At 40.5% G+C, this 16491-nt stretch overlaps 1 protein-coding gene across 1 annotated transcript in view; it reads left to right on the top strand.

Annotated features, from left to right (window-relative positions):
* Positions 1-4331, top strand: part of nup107 (nucleoporin 107) — a 102680-nt gene extending 98349 nt beyond the window's left edge. Inside the window, exons 27-28 of the mRNA XM_028807287.2 lie at positions 727-894; positions 4156-4331. Coding sequence (XP_028663120.2) covers positions 727-894; positions 4156-4263 — 276 coding nt within the window. The 3' untranslated portion in view covers positions 4264-4331. The remainder of the gene's footprint in view (positions 1-726; positions 895-4155) is intronic.
* The last annotated feature ends 12160 nt before the right edge of the window (positions 4332-16491 follow it).

A 16491-nucleotide genomic window follows, 5' to 3' on the forward strand; every position in this document is an offset into this window, starting at 1 on the left:
AAGGGGGGGGTTTGTTATTGTATATATGATGTTGTCACATAGATAGATATGTATATCCCTCCACCAAACTAACAATCTACCTATCTTCTATGTGTGAAATTTGCATTTTTTGTTATTTCATTTAATATATTTATCTACCTATTTTTACATATCTGCTTAATCTGCTTATGTTTAAACTGTCGATTGAGGGGAAAATATTATTTGTTAGAGGTACGGTTTGGTATTTATAGATTAGCCTCAGTAATTTATCCAGGACACAGGTCTTGTAAGTGTAGCTGCCGGCTAGGTAAGGGGTCGGCCGTTACAATAGCAGGAACCAAAACCTGGCAGACTAAGCAACAGAAGTTTGGAAAATATGGAGGAAATGTTAGTGATTGTAACTGTTGATTTTATTGCTTCTTACATTCCTTCTTAGTGTTTTTTTCCATGCCACTTTTTTACATTGTGCATAATTGCCCATTTTTTCCAACTTTTTATTTTTGCCTATATCTACTGAATGTTGTTTTTACAGACAAAAGTTTGAAAGTAGCACTGAATGCTGTCATCATTAAATGTAATAGCTGCAACAAGTTTTTTACTTTGTTGTTAATCTGTTGCATCTGTGACTCCCAATTTGCACAAAAAACAAATGGTGTATAAAATTTAACTAATGCAAGCAACTGTTTAAAAATGGTGCTCATCTTGGACAGATGTCATCTCACTTAAAAGTTATTGCTATCTTTTTAGAATGCAGAAGAGGACCAAGAACGTTCCCATCAGATGACATTACTGAGGAGGCTCTGCCTGCCAGCCATGTGTTTCCTGCTGCACAGCGTACTGCATAGCACTAAGCATCATCAGGAGTGCTTGCGATTAGCAGACATTGTGTCCTCTGAGCAACATAAGCTTTATCAGGTAATGGGAATTATTTTCACAAATAAAAATGATAAAACTGTTTTAAACCTTTATTCCTTGAAGAGACAGGATGCATTTTGCATTGTCTCAGAAGTATAAATTAATCCCCAGGTTATTACATAGACCAACTTTTCTGGCCTTACTCCTGCTTAGTATTCATAAACAATAGCACTATACTGTAATATCAGTCCATGTTAGGTTTTCAGATGGACTATTTTCTTCATAGCTCATTTGGCTTTTCTGTAGGAATAAGTTTAGTTACTGTTTTGACAGTTTAATCATTTAGCTAGCAACATGCCATACGACTTCATAAAAATTCATGTATTTCTCCATTTCAGGACATATGTGGTGTTTCACATATATTATAGTGGACTGACAGCTTAGTGCCTGACACGTTGACCACAGATTTCTTTTTCTTTATTTTGTTATGAGTTACACAACCATTCATTACAATAATTTATGGTATGTAATCTACATAACTGGAATGAATGAAGAAACGTTCTTAAAATGATGGTATGCTGGAACTTAGACAGTACACAGGACAAACTGTCAAAATGATTACATTTGTATATGTCCTTTCACATAAAGGTATTTTAAAACATTTTATTGAGATAAATTACATGTATATTAAGCTTTTTTACTGTGGTTTCTTAAACATTGGAAAAATTGTTTGTGCCTTCATCTTTTCTTTTCTTCTTGTTTACTATGAGAAAAGCTTGTGGAAAGTGACTTCCAGTGCAGTTGTGACAATTGGAATATTTTAGTTTTTGAACTCGCAGTTTAATGTTGTGTTGATATTCAGTAATTGTACAGCTTTAAGGCAGTACTGTTTTGGATAATTGTATACTGTTTTTACTACTTGAATAGTGAGTTATAAATATTTACATGTGCATTAAGCCAATAATTCTTTGCATTTATATAGCACTTTTCTCACTACTCAAAGCGCTCAGCAATTGCAGGTTAAGGGCCTTGCTCAAGGGCCCAACAGAGCAGAGTCCCTTTTGGCATTTACGGGATTCGAGCCAGCAACCTTCCGATTGCCAGTGCAGATCCCTAGGGCACATCACTGGTATAGATTCTTATGAGAAAATTCTGCTTCCCTGAAAAGGATTTTATGGCTAAACATGCATAACCGTATGGAAATCTGATTCTGGTGCCAACAGGTGAACTTGGCCTAGCTTAATATGTAAAACTGAAGTATTTCACTTTTCAGTTAACCAATTGAAGTGAATAAACAATTTCTCTTTCAGATAGTAAAGTGTACCTACCAAAACCACTTAAAAATATCTTGATGCAGAAAAAGTAATTAAAGCAATAAATCTCATTTTGGTGAACCAACATAGGCACATGGATTGCATATGATTAGAGAGCACCTTGTGGAATCCAAATATTCATAAAGAGGAAAGAGTAGTCTAGTTGTCTTACAAATATTTATCTGTATGGTGGTTATAATACTCAACACATTATACTCAAATCAGTAGTAAAATAAATTAGGAAAAATTAATGGTCTTCCTTAACATACAGGATAGTGTAATAAATACACTGTGGTACATACTAGTGTGTTATTGGGTGCTCAACAGTATAGAGTGGATTATAAAACCATAGCATTTGGAGAAAATTTAAGAAAATTCTGACATCACATAGATGTGGAAATTATTTAAAAATTTTTGGTTGTTCTGTGAAGTAAACTCCAAGTTGAATAAAATGGCCTTTGTGAAAGACACCTTTGAGAATCTGCATGTATTGAACCTGACAAAAACATGCTAAATCATGTGTCGCCATACTTGATTATTTACTATTTTGTTTATTTCAATTATCTTCATTAAATATTAGAGCTAATAAAAAAGTTTTTTACGATTATTTAGAAAAGTACAAAATGTATGTAGTTTCAAGCAGAATTAAGTGGGTACTATGTATTTATGTACATAATGAATGTACCAAAATGGAACTTAATTTTCCATGCTGGGTTTTGCCATTCTTGCATTCAGTCAGTGTAATATTAAAGTAGATGAGTGGAAGAAGAAAGACGATGGTGAATTTTTTTCTTGATAAATGTACAGTATACAGTTATTGAGAATGCAGTATTTAAGAAGAATTACACTTAAGTTTTGTGGCATTTATTAAAATCTGGCATTCTATTTAAAGTAGCTTAGCATGCTTTCATTTTAAATCAAGAAGTACATCAACAAGTACATCTTGTGCTAACAGTGTTCACTATGCAAATCTGTTTGTGTGCATTGTTTCTGCTTTTTCCACACTCTTCTTTAGGTTAGGACACTTGTGTGTCTGCTATACTGTATATTGGGGCTGTGGTTTAATTATAGGTCAGAATGAGCCATTGTTGAATCAGCAGACAGCTACCATGTCTGTGACCATCAAGTTACTGATTATTTAGTTTGTTTGAAATTGACCTTGTAACTCTTTGACAAGCTTAACACGTGTAAAAGACATCAAATTGCCTTTTATGAACACTTGCCAGGGTTCAGTGCAGCTTGTACGTGTTCTCCAAAATTTGGTCACAATATGCTTGGTTTGCTATATTGAATGGAACAAACAAATTACTGTGGACTTTGTGCACTGTTCATTTAAATTTTCAGATGACTGTTATGCAAGTACTGTAGCTAATTTGCTTCCTGAATAGTAGTTATTAAAAAATGTATTAAATTGGCCGTGTAACAGTTGCATGGTACCATATTATTAATAACCTTCATGTTCTTCATTGCCTTGCCAGTGTCTTTTTCTTTAAAGGTCACATCCTTCAGATCCCACAAGATATTTTCACCCATTTTGAAACTATCTTAGTTCAATTCAGGGTTACAGTGAGCTAGAGTATATCCAGGCAGCATGAGGCACAAAGCAGGAACCAGCTCTACACCTCATGTGGCACACTCAAAGACCTCCACTCATGCTTACTCATGATTGGCCTTATTCATATCCTCATTTTTAGGATACCCACTGAAAACCCCATGTTGAATGTGTACGTTCTATGCAGCCAGTGGTCAGGCTGGGATTTAAACCTAATTTCCAGAAGCTTTGAGGCAGGAGTGCTTACTGTTGCACCATATTCAACCCAGATCCCACAAGAACCCTACAGAGCTATAGACATCTACCTAAAGAAATACTGTATCTTTGTTATACTATATATAGCATGAACTTAAATGGGGAAAAAAAATAAAACCTGTTTATTGTAATGCCTGTTGAGGTTTTAATATATAAATGATAGCATTTGTTTTCTGATATGCTAATTGTTGTTCTTAACAGGTATTTTCTAAGGAGGAGCTGAGAAGGTTTCTGCTGAAGTTGAGAGAGTCTTCCGTGGAGCTTTTGGATCAAGGACTTGACCCCTTGGGTTATGAAATTAAATCATAATAATTGCTTTAAACTACATTTTCTAATTCTGTGATTTTTGTATATAATAAAAGTTCAACATATTTTCACTTTTCTTTTGATAGTGTATAATTATTCCATATTTTTAAAGGTGTGAGTTTTATCTAAGGTTCAGTTAAAACCATGGACACCTAAAGGCCATGTCACATTACAGATTTTCCAGCAATTTTCATTTGTAGACTTAATTTACATAATTGTAGCAAGTCCGTGGCAGCTGCAGCCTGCCCGTGTTTCCTCAAGTCATGTAGTGTGACACATCGAGAAACTCGGTCCAGCTAGGCTGCAACTTGCCCCAACAAAATCATATAGGATTGATTTTGCTTCAGGTTGTAAGAGTGGCCTGTGTGTGCATGAGAGTTAACAACCAGTGAGTGCTGACCCAAAAGTAAAATGCATGTAATGCAGCAAAAAGGAATACAGGTGTTTTGGACTTCAAAAACTGAAGAGATCCTTGTGTGTCTGACGTCTAGTGCTTTATGTACCACAATTATTTAGGAAAAAGGGACACAATTGTATATAAACAGCTCAAAAGAATTAAAGGAACACGTTGAAAACACATCAGATCTCAACTTTGGCAATCCTGCTGGATATCTATACTGATATGGACTGAGTAATGTGTTAGGAATGAAAGGATCCCACATCGTTTGATGGAAATGAAAATAATCAACCTACAGAGGGCTGAATTCAAAGTGAAAAAGTGATGTGGCAGGCTATTCCATTTTGCCGAATTTTCATTGCAGTAACTCCAAATTGTACTCAGTAGTTTGTATGGCTCCCTTGTGCTTGTATGCATGCCTGACAACGTCGGGGGCATGCTTCTAATGAGACGATGGACAGTGTCCTGGGGATCTCCTCCCAGATCTGGACCAGGGCATCACTGAGCTCCTGGACATTCTGAGGTGCCACCTGGCAGCGTTGGATGTACCAAAACATAATGTCCCTGAGGTGTTCTATTAGATTTAGGTCCACCACCAAACCAGTCATGGTGAACAACGTTACAGGGCAGCATAACATTCTCCATGGCTTCTCCAGACCCTTTCATGTCTGTCACATGTGCTCAGGGTGAACCTGCTCTCATCTGTGAAAAGCACAGGGCACCAGTGGTGGACCTGCCAATTCTGGTGTTCTATGGCAAATGCCAATCAAGCTCCACAGTGCCAAGCAGTGAGCATAGGGCCCACTAGAGGATGTCGGGCCCTCAGGCCACCCTCATAAGTCTGTCTGATTGTTTGGTCAGAGACATTCACATCGGTGGCCTGCTGGAGGTCATTTTATAGGACTCTGGCAGTGCTCATCCTGCTACTCCTTGCCCAAAGGAGCAGATACCGGTCCTGCTGATGGGTTAAGGACCTTCAATGGCCCTGTCCAGCTCTCCTAGAGTAACTGCCTGTCTCCTGGAATCTCCTCCATGCCTTTGAGACAGTGCTTGGAGACACAGCAAACCTTCTGGCAATGGCATGTATTGATGTACCATCCTGGAGAAGTTGGACTACCTGTGCAACCTCTGTAGGGTCCAGGTATCGCCTCATGCTACCAGTAGTGACACTGACTGTAGCCAAATGTAAAACTAGTGAAAAAACAGTCAGAAAAGATAAGGAGGGAAAAATGTCAGTGGCCTCCACCAGTTAAACCATTCCTGTTTTGGGGGTCGTCTCATTGTTGCCCCTCTAGTGCACCTGTTGTTAATTTTATTAACACCAAAGCAGCTGAAACTGATTAACATCACCCTTTGCTGCTTAACTGACCAGCTCAATAGCCCTGGGGTGTATTTTTCGTTCGTGGATTACTCAACTAGCCGGATGTAATTGTTGACAATTTGGCCTGATCTTGGATCTGTCGGTTTTTCGAAACTCTTGGTGGATGAGTTGTCATAGCAACACATCCAAATGTTCTATGTAAACAAGGATTAGCTAACACACGTAATCAGTGTCCTTGCATGGAACTCGCTCAGTCATGGCTTCACCGTTCATGAATGAGCGACCAATTGATATTGGTGCTCAAATTATAAGAAGAGAATTTCATATAGAGGGGGTTTTGCGCGATTGGCAAGATCCTTTATTTCTCCCGGAGGAAATTCTTTTCGAAAGATACCGCTTTAGCCGAGGGGGAATATTGTACCTCAAAGATTTATTAGCACCTTATATTCGAAGTCAAACTCGGCGAAGTCGGGCTCTCACAACCACACAGACAGTATGCATTGCTTTGAGATTTTATATAAGCGGAACTTTTTTTTATATACTGTAGGCCAGTGCTCCGCAACCGGTGTGCCTTGAGCCGATACAGGTGTGACGCGGTCAAATAAGACAATTTTCTAACTAAATAATATTTCAACGGTCCTCCTTAGAAACACAATAACGAGAATACGTGCAATGAAATATTCGCGTAAATAGCCTTTTAAAGGTTTCATAATTTTATGTGTCATTTCTCTGAAACAAGGGGGCTTCGGTCGCCTACCCCCGGCGTTTTGAACCCGTGCCCGCTGGGCAGCTACGTGTCCGGATGACGCACGTTTAATACGGAGCGTTTGCCCGTATCATTCTGGAGTCCTCCACCGGTAATACAGAGCTTCGTCCGTACTATTACGTGGTGCATTGTGGACTACTGCAGACCCCGTAGTTTTTCTCGTTTCAGTTTGTATCTGTGGTCAGTTGAGCTCATGTTTTTCAAGCTTTTGAATTATGTCTTCATTATCTGTAACCTGCTGTCCATGTGCGTGGTCCCCTTGTTCAACCTGTTTATGACGTTTTACTTTCCTTTCTACTCTGTCTTTAATTTCTGACCGTGCTTTATTCTGGTTTTGTTTCAATGACACTTGGTCCGTGGTGATTATATGTAAAGGAGGCAGTCTAATTTTTCCCTTTTGACAACAACGTGTAAATTCATTATTTGTATTGCCAGTTGTTTCTTCTGGGAAGTTAAGTGAATGACAATGATTGCAAATAACATTCATTAATCCTAATGAATTTTCCTCAATAGTGGACTCATTATTGAAGGCGTTGTCAGCCAACTGTGTGAGACGCGAGCTCTTTCGGTTTGTAATCGTGCCTCTTTCGATGCAGCATTTTGACTCGCGCGCTGAATGCGTCTACGTTCATTGTGTCTGTCCATTTGGGCACGTCTCTGTAACGGTGTCACTTGTGCTTTCCTTTTTTCGATCCTTGACATTTTCTCTTCCGGTGTTTCAGAAGCGCGTTTTATGCGCCGTCGTCTATTTTCTTGTTTCTTTCGTGTACGTGTGTTTGTTCCCGTTATCCTTTCCGAATCGTTTTGTACCCGTGAGCGTGTATTCATGACTTGTTTCTTTCTCAGCATGCGAAATATGGATAAGTAATAAGGATGATCGCACTCACTGTTAATATGTATCCTTTTCTGCAGTTGAACGGTTAATAGTGCTTTATTGAAAAGACATACACCTATGCTGACACCTATGCCGACACCTATGCTGCCTAGTGTGAAGGTGCTGACGTTCACTTTTGAATATGTGGCTTTGGGTGTCACTTCTTATGGATGTGTGGGGGGGATCGTTGTTGCGCGAGCGTTTTGTTTCTTTTTGTGTTCCTGTGTCTTGTTTGAATCCCCCTCTTTGTGTGTGTCCCGTCCCTTGCTTGTAGGGTCTGTGGGGTGGTTTTGTGTTCTTTTTTTTGGTCTTCCATGGGCTTGTTGAATCCCCCTCTTGGTGTGTGTCCCGTCCCGTCCCGTGCCTGTAGGGTGGGGGGGTATGGTCGTGCCTTGCTATTGTGCGCTCGTCTGTTCTTTTTTTTTTTGGTGTGTTTAGTTTCGTGTGCAATGTGTTTCGTGCTTTCCTCTCGTTTGAGTACTCTTTTATGTGCCTTTTCCTTATTTTGGTGCTTGTTGAGCCTCATTTTTGTGACTCCTTTCTGTATGTGCTCACTCCTGTTTTCTGTGCTCTTGTCGGACTCTTTTTGCGCCTGCGTCTCTCGCGGCCCCTCATCCGCCTCTCGCCCTCTTTTGTCCGCCTTTCTCGGGTCCTCAGCCGACTCTCGCGGACTGTTTGTTGCGCCGGCGCAGTACGTCTTTTTGCAGCTACGGCCCATGGCCGGATGTGCCTGCGTCCATCATCCGGTTTAGCATTCTCGGTTAGTAATGTCTCGGTTAGTAATATGGATATGGATAATAAATCCCATCGCCTGTCGCCTACGACGTAGGCCCTACGTTGTCGCCAGACAACTCCGTAGTATGCTTTGATAGGCAGATCGCTTCGTGCCCTCACCTAGATTCAATTCAAGCTGACGTATTAGTCGTGCTACGTCGCATTCACTCGTCTTGCGACAGTAGTTATCATTCATTACTATTAGTTGTGTTGCTGAATTGTGTATGGTTAACGTGCCGCGGAATTCTAGGAATAACTTTGGTGTGTCGTAGGTGAGAAAAGGTTGCGGAGCACTGCTGTAGGCGATGCGGAAAATCTAACTAAAAGTGCAGTTTGCCAGGCAATTCGTAAAGTCTGTTTGGCTCTGAAATATTTCCTTCGGGTTTTCATTGTTTCCTGGACACCTGCGTGTGCAGACAATAAAAGAGGCGTTTCATGCCATTGCAGGTAGGTAATACACAGGCTAAAACACCCACAGTTCCATGAAGAATCTGACAATCAGCCTAACATTCTCATTACCAGGATTTCCAAATGTGATTGGGGCACATGGGACTGATCACAGTGGAGTTTGATCAAACATTATTTGGAAAATGTACCTCTCCTCCTGATGAATAATCAGACACAGTGTCTTCATTAAATATTTGACCTTCGTTAATATCTCGTTGGTCAAACACAGGTTTAAGGGATATGACATTCCCTGCAACTGACCCAACAAAAAAGAGGGCTATATGGAACATACCTATGGCACACATGGAGGACAAATATATGCAATGACCATCCTTTACCTGAAATGAAGTGACCACTGCATCCTGCCACTAGTTCTGAGGAGGAGCTTCCCCTTGGAATGCCCTCAGAAACTGGGCGATGGGCATTTTGCTGGAGAGCCAACTCTTCTGCAGGGGTTAGGTCTGGACCTCGTGGACCTCCACCTGTTTTTTGCTTGTCTGCCTTCTTATTAGCTTTAAAATTAATGTTTTTTATATTATATATGATTCTTTATGTCAACAATTCTTTAAATATTTATATACCAATATTTACCAGTTTGAAGTATATTCTTGTACTTCACTTTAACCTGTTCCCATGTTCTCCTTGTGCTCACGTTTGATCTGGAATTATGACATATTAAATAATAATTAATCTGACACATAGGAAATGAAACGCTGCATTCAGTAAGTACAATGCACACTACTTAGCGTTTAATTTGTCAGCCACTTTTTGGCAGCCATCTTTTCTGGTTTGGGCTGCTTTTGCAGTGTTACCCCTTGTGCATATTAAATCTTGAAATTCTTCATGTCCTTCGAATAAAAGGTCCTGCTCCGCTTGTGTAAAAAAAAAAAAAATGCACCCGTTCTTTTCTCATTTTGTTACAGCCTATCAAAAACTTGCTGATCATGTTTTCTAGACTCAATATATATGGGCTTTTCAATCAGCGTGGGCACACGCAATCATCTCGGATGATTAGATCCAGCTAAACTAATCTACTACACGGCTGCGTTTGAAAAACCGACTTATCCAGGATGAGTTTCACTGGATTTAACTTATCCAAGATGAGGCATCTGATCTTGGATGATTTAAGCAACGTATGGAAAATACCCCCCTGATGAATAACTTAGATATTTTTAACAAGATTAGTGTAAACAGAAGATTAATTCCAGCACCAGGTTAACTTTACAGAAAGGTTCTTGTGAGACTTGCCTGCAACCAACCTAAAGTGTGGATCAAATCAAATTGCAAGAATTTCTGTTGCCACTGATGGACTTATTTGTCTTGGTAAAAATAATTGGTTTTGTACTTTGATAAGATAAAGAATTAGATGACTTGTATCGGCTTAGTATTGGTAGAGGCGGAGAGCGCAGATTTGTGTGAGCTGTTTCGGTATATTCCATTAATTATTTGAGCACCACACTTTGCATTCTCATCATTTGTGACTTGGACTTGGTTTATTTCACTTTGTTTATGTGTTGGGCTTGGCACATTTGAACAGTTTTCCACAAGATTGCCATCACTAAAGCTTTTTTCAGGTGTTATCCAACTGAAAAATAAACCAGAAAACATATGGGTGCAGATAAAAACTTTTATTCCTGAAGGTCTCTCCTGCTCAACTTTGTCCAGTTCCTCGTTTTTTTTTATGTGTAAGTATTTTAGCATTTCTCCCCTTCTTAAGGCATCTGGCAGACATGCTTTCATATAATTTAGACTAGCTATATAGTATGATCTTTATTAATATGCAGCATATTCAAAACTTACAAGCATTTCACATGGTGTAAATAGTGTGTGAGATATGGCCGGCCATTCATCCTGGCCAATACCCCCACGCTGCTAGATGGAGCCCTTCCGGCAGCATGGAGGTGCCCCGAATGCCAGCAGGGAATTATGGACAGTGGACTTTTAATGCACAGCCCTGCTGGATACCATGGGGGGCGCCAGGAGTCGCTGCAGGGAGGCCCAGGGACTATTTTCCCTACACACCGGAGGTATGTCCCAGTCAGGTGGACAGAAGAAATGACGTGCTTCCGGGATGAAGAAAAGGAGTTTTACCTGACCCGGAAGTGATAGAAAGTCACATGGACTAAGGCAGTGGTCCCCAACCTTTTTAACAGCAAGGACCACTTTATTAGATGCAAATTTTTCCACGGTTGGTTGGGGGGGGGCAGTTTTATACACAATTTACATAACATTTCTATTATTATTAAGTTATTAAGCAGTTCGCATACGTTTGCAACCTGAGATTTTTCTTCTTTTTTTGCATATAACAAAGACATATGCTTTGCATTTGCCAATCCAACAGATTGCACATCACAAACATTAACACTTAACGTTTTTTTCGTGTCTGCCGTTTCTATAGGAGGGTGACAATGAGTTAAATTCCAATGGATGTTTTTCAAATGTTGACAAGCAATAAGCAAAAGGTATCACTGAAAACCACAGAAAACAAAAACAGCAAAAAAAAAAACAGTACGAGGAAAGTTTGAAGAAAGAGATTTTTTTACAATGTTTCTGTTTGGGGATCGTTGTGCAAACGTGCACAACTGAGCTGCGATCACAGATCTAACTGCTCTGTGGATGATTCGTTCAAGCATTTCAAGGTCACTTCGTTGTAATGAAAGCATCTGTTGAATGTACTTCGTAGTAACGTGATTTCTATAGACTCATGTCATATGGGGAAACTGTCGGGACCATAAAAATACTTTGTTGTAATACTCTGTCACCTCGGTCTCTCTCCTCTCTCTGCACCGCTGCAAAGCCCTGCCCGCCAAGCGTTCTGAAAAGTCTGAGTGAGTCGCCGCTGCTGGCAGTTCTCTCGCGGCCCGGCTGTCAGACGGCTGCGGACCGGTAGTGGGCCGCGGACTGGGGGTTGGGGACCCCTGGACTAAGGGACAAACACTTCCGGGTCAAGGACTATAAAGGAATCTAGGAAATCTCAGACGGATGAGCTGAGTTGGGAGGCAGGGTGGCTAAGCGTCTGGGAGCATAGAGGATTGTTATTGATTATTGTTTATTATTGAGTACTAGCCAACCCGTGGCGTAGCATACACTGCATAATTATGTATTGATGGGTGAACACTTCCTGAACGACACAGTTGTCCAAATGGGGTGGGTTTGTGGATACCACTGTGAGTGAATGAAAAGATGGACCTGTGGAGAGAGCAACATACAATTGTCTGTGACTGAAAGCGGGATCGTCTGTGACGAAGAAGGCCACGCTGGTGAAAGTTACTTCGTCGGTAGGGATAAGTGTCTGTACTTGTAGATTAAGGTGTAGCGAGTCTTCATTGTTGACGCTTAATATAGCTTGCGTACTGAGATGTTCCGGAGTCACAGTTGAGAAACACTTTGTTAATGTCTTTTAAGCACAGGGAAAAAATGAACATGTGAAACATCCGTATAATGTAACAAGCCACCAGGAAAAGTAACATTGTAACAATGCTATCTATGACCCGATCTCTGTAAACAGAAGTGATAAGAAAATCGAGCCCGGTGTATTCTTTAACTGCCTTGTGGCGCTGTAGTAGTGTTGCTGCTTTGCAGTAAGGAGACTGTGAAAGATTGTGGTTTCGCTTCTCGGTTCCTCCCTGTGTGGATAGCGCTTTGAATACTGAGAACACCGCTATATCAATGTAACAAAGTATTAACAGGAAATTGTCTTCGTGTAATAGTAAAAGGCAAATTATCCGTGACAAACTGTTTTACACGCTGCATACCAAGGGAAAAAAATGAACATTTGCAAAATCGGTAACGCTGCTTTCAGTAAGTACAATGCACACACGTTTAATTTGTCGGCCACTTTTTGCCAGCCGTCTTTTCTGGTTTGGGCTGCTTTTGCAGTGTTACCGCTTGTGCATATTAAATCTTGAAATTCTTCAAGTAACTAACTAACACCCAACACACACACACAGCTTGTGTGAAAAAATGCGCCCGTACTTTCATAATTTTGTTGCAGCCTATAGTGGAGTCAGGCACAGAGAAGGTCAGCTGCTGAGAGAGCGTCTCGACTGTTGCAGGGCCTGCATCGGTGAAGCAGGTGAGACGCTAATGAAACAGAGGCACAGGGCTTATTGGTTTTTAAAGACTGCTTCCTTCATTGTGTTTTAACCTCAGTTTTAAAGGATTGTTTTAAGGATCCCATGGGATACCCCTCGCAAACTGTTTTAGACTCTGCATTCAGCAATTCACATCCGCGACAAACATGCCTCTTCTTACATGGTCCTGCTTTGGTGGGCGGGAAACGTTTTCAGTGTTCCTGCAGGACCATCTAAGAAGACGCATGTTTGTCATGGATGTGAATTGCTGTATGTAGCGTGTAAAACAGTTTACGATGTTGCACGCGGTCGTGCATCGTAACCGAAAAGTCAATGTGGCTCAGAGCTGCATGCAGACTGTAGCACAGACAAACAGAAATGACGGTGTGTTTTCCGAGGCGTCGCGTCCAAGTTGGTGGGCGTGGCGGTGCGAGTTTTCGTCGTATCCAATGGTCTTAGAGTTGGTGGGCGTGGCTCCTTCCTGCGTGCTTTCATAGGTGTCTTGCCCGCTCTGGCGGCGGCTTAGAGAATCCATATATGGCTCCTTCCTGCGTGCTTTCATGGGTGTCGTGCCGCTCTGACGGCGGCTTATAGAATTATATATATAGATTGTAGAGTGGAGGGTGCTTTGTGCACATTATTATTATTAATAAAGTCATTCTGGACTTTTATCTGGTGTCTGACGTCTGGTCTGAGGGTTCAAGGGAGCGAGAGCGCCCTTATCTGTCACAAGTGATATCACCCATCACATTATAAGCGTTACTTAATTTCTGTTTCATTGATCATATCGCCTTACTGATTATTAATTCACATTACTGTTTATCCAAACACCTTCATTCATGAAAACCAAAGTGAATAAAAAATAATTTTGCTTTTTCATAAACTATTTTAGTGGCATTTTGTCAGTTGACATCAGACATCTGATGAGCTGTTTTGAACTTGTCGAAAATGTGCTGAGCCTTCCAGAGGCAGACATTGGCCTTGATATAAAAGACTGATGTAGATTGCTCCTACTGTCCTAAGTCCAGACACAAAGCCTGTGCATTTGCACATCTTTCTTGGGTGGATCACAGTTGTGTATATTTGAAATTCTGCATCTCCACAGATACAGTCAGAAAAATGTTTTGTCCCAAGCAGAGGTACCAACTTTTTGCATATTTACAAAACATGCAAGTGAGACAAACCAAATAAACCAGTGTAGGATTTACAATAATCACCTACACATATTCAGTATTCCATTTCACTTTTTTTAACGTTTTGTAGCTTTATGCTACAATCTTTAAATTCATGTTTTCCCTATTCAGTCACCACTCTATTGCCCAGAATGACAACGTGAAAACAGGATTTTAGAATTTTTTGCTAGTTTACTAAAGATAAAAAAGCTGAAATAACATGGTGACACAAGTATTGCAGAGTCAATGTTATGACACTTGAAATTTGGCTCAGGTGCATCCCATTGTATTGATCATCACTGAAATGTTTGTAAACCTTGGGTGATGGCCTCCTGTGATATATTCAGTTGATTAGGGCCGATCTGGAAAGAGACACACCTATCTATGCAAGGTCCTACAGTTAGCAATGTGTATCCAAGCAAAGCCCAACCCATGAGCTTAAAGGAATTTCCTACAGAGCTTATCGAAGGGATTGTGTCAAGGCACAGATCTGGGGAGGGCTACCAGAAAACATCCTGCAGCATTGAATGTTACCTTCATAACTCTTAAATGGGAGAAGTCTGGAACAGCCACAATTCTTACTAGGGACAGTCATAACTGAGCAATTGTGGGAGAAGGGCCATGGTAAGAGAGGTGACCAAGAACCCAATGGTCACTCTGGGAGAACCTGTGTGGAGATGACGAAACTTCCAGAAAAGCCACCATTACTGCATCACTCCACCAATCTGGGCCCTATCCTCACTAAGAGACACATAGAGGCATGCTTGGAGTTTGCAAAAATGCATCTAAGGAGTTTGACTGTGAGAAACAAGATTCTCTGGTTTGATGAAACTGATGTTAGCATAATATCTGGGGGAAACCAGTCACAGTTTTCTGGTAATCCACATGACCCCTGGAATATCATTACTGCAGTGAAGCATGTTGTTTGTAGCACCATGCTGTGTGTTTTTCAGAAGCAGAGACTGGGAGAAAGCAGAACGGAGCAAAGTACAGACATATCCTTAACTCTTAACTACTCGTGCTGGTGTTTTTGTACACCAATCTCAATTATTTTTGTCCATCATCCTTCTACTTGAACCTACCAGCATCATCCTCCATCTATCCTCAGCTTGATTTAGTACAAGTACAGTGTCACGATGGTTTCCCTCCATTGTGTTACCAGACAGTTTTATGAGTAGGTGCACAGTCGCAAGTTCCATATGGTGCATTTAGCACACCTTGCAGGTACTTATGTATGTATGACAACGATGAAATGTTCTTCTTGCAATGACTTTGTCTGCAAAGAACATTCAACAACTGAAGTGAAATGTGATACATGGGCACATCCTGCAGTGGACGAAAGTGTGAACAGTGCTGAATGAGCACTGGAGAAGTGGATCAGGTTTATTTTCAGATAGTCATGGATTGTGTCATACTATTCAGTAATGTGGCATTAAATTACATTAAAAACACTTATACCATTTAAAATTACTGCAATATTTTATATTACAACCTCACAGTGTGTATATACAGTTAGGTCCATAAATATTTGGACAGAGACAACTTTTTTCTAATTTTGGTTCTGTACATTACCACAATGAATTTTAAATGAAACAACTCAGATGCAGTTGAAGTGCAGACTTTCAGCTTTAATTCAGTGGGGTGAACAAAACGATTGCATAAAAATGTGAGGCAACTAAAGCATTTTTTAACACAATCCCTTTATTGCAGGGGCTCAAAAGTAATTGGATAATTGATTCAAAGGCTATTTCATGGGCAGGTGTGGGCAAGTCCGTCGTTATGTCATTATCAATTAAGCAGATAAAAGGCCTGGAGTTGATTTGAGGTGTGGTGCTTGCATGTGGAAGATTTTGCTGTGAACAGACAACATGCGGTCAAAGGAGCTCTCCATGCAGGTGAATGAAGTTGCAAAAACAGAAAAAACCCTTCCGAGAAATTGCTACAATATTACGAGTGGCAAAATCTACAGTTTGGTACATCCTGAGAAAGAAAGCAAGCACTGGTGAACTCAGCAACGCAAAAAGACCTGGACGTCCATGAAAGACAACAGTGGTGGATGATCGCAGAATCATTTCCATGGTGAAGAGAAACCCCTTCACAACAGCCAACCAAGTGAATAACTCTCTCCAGGGGATAGGCGTATCGATATCCAAGTCTACCATAAAGAGAAGACTGCATGAAAGTAAATACAGAGGGTGCACTGCAAGGTGCAAGCCACTCATAAGCCTCAAGAACAGAAAGGCTAGATTGGACTTTGCTAAAGAACATCTAAAAAAGCCAGCACAGTTCTGGAAAAAACATTCTTTGGACAGATGAAACCAAGATCAACCTCTACCAGAATGATGGCAAGAAAAAAGTATGGAGAAGACGTGGAACAGCTCATTATCCAAAGCATACCACATCATCT

Source organism: Erpetoichthys calabaricus, chromosome 1 (assembly GCF_900747795.2).
Source record: "Erpetoichthys calabaricus chromosome 1, fErpCal1.3, whole genome shotgun sequence".
Taxonomy (NCBI): domain Eukaryota; kingdom Metazoa; phylum Chordata; class Cladistia; order Polypteriformes; family Polypteridae; genus Erpetoichthys; species Erpetoichthys calabaricus.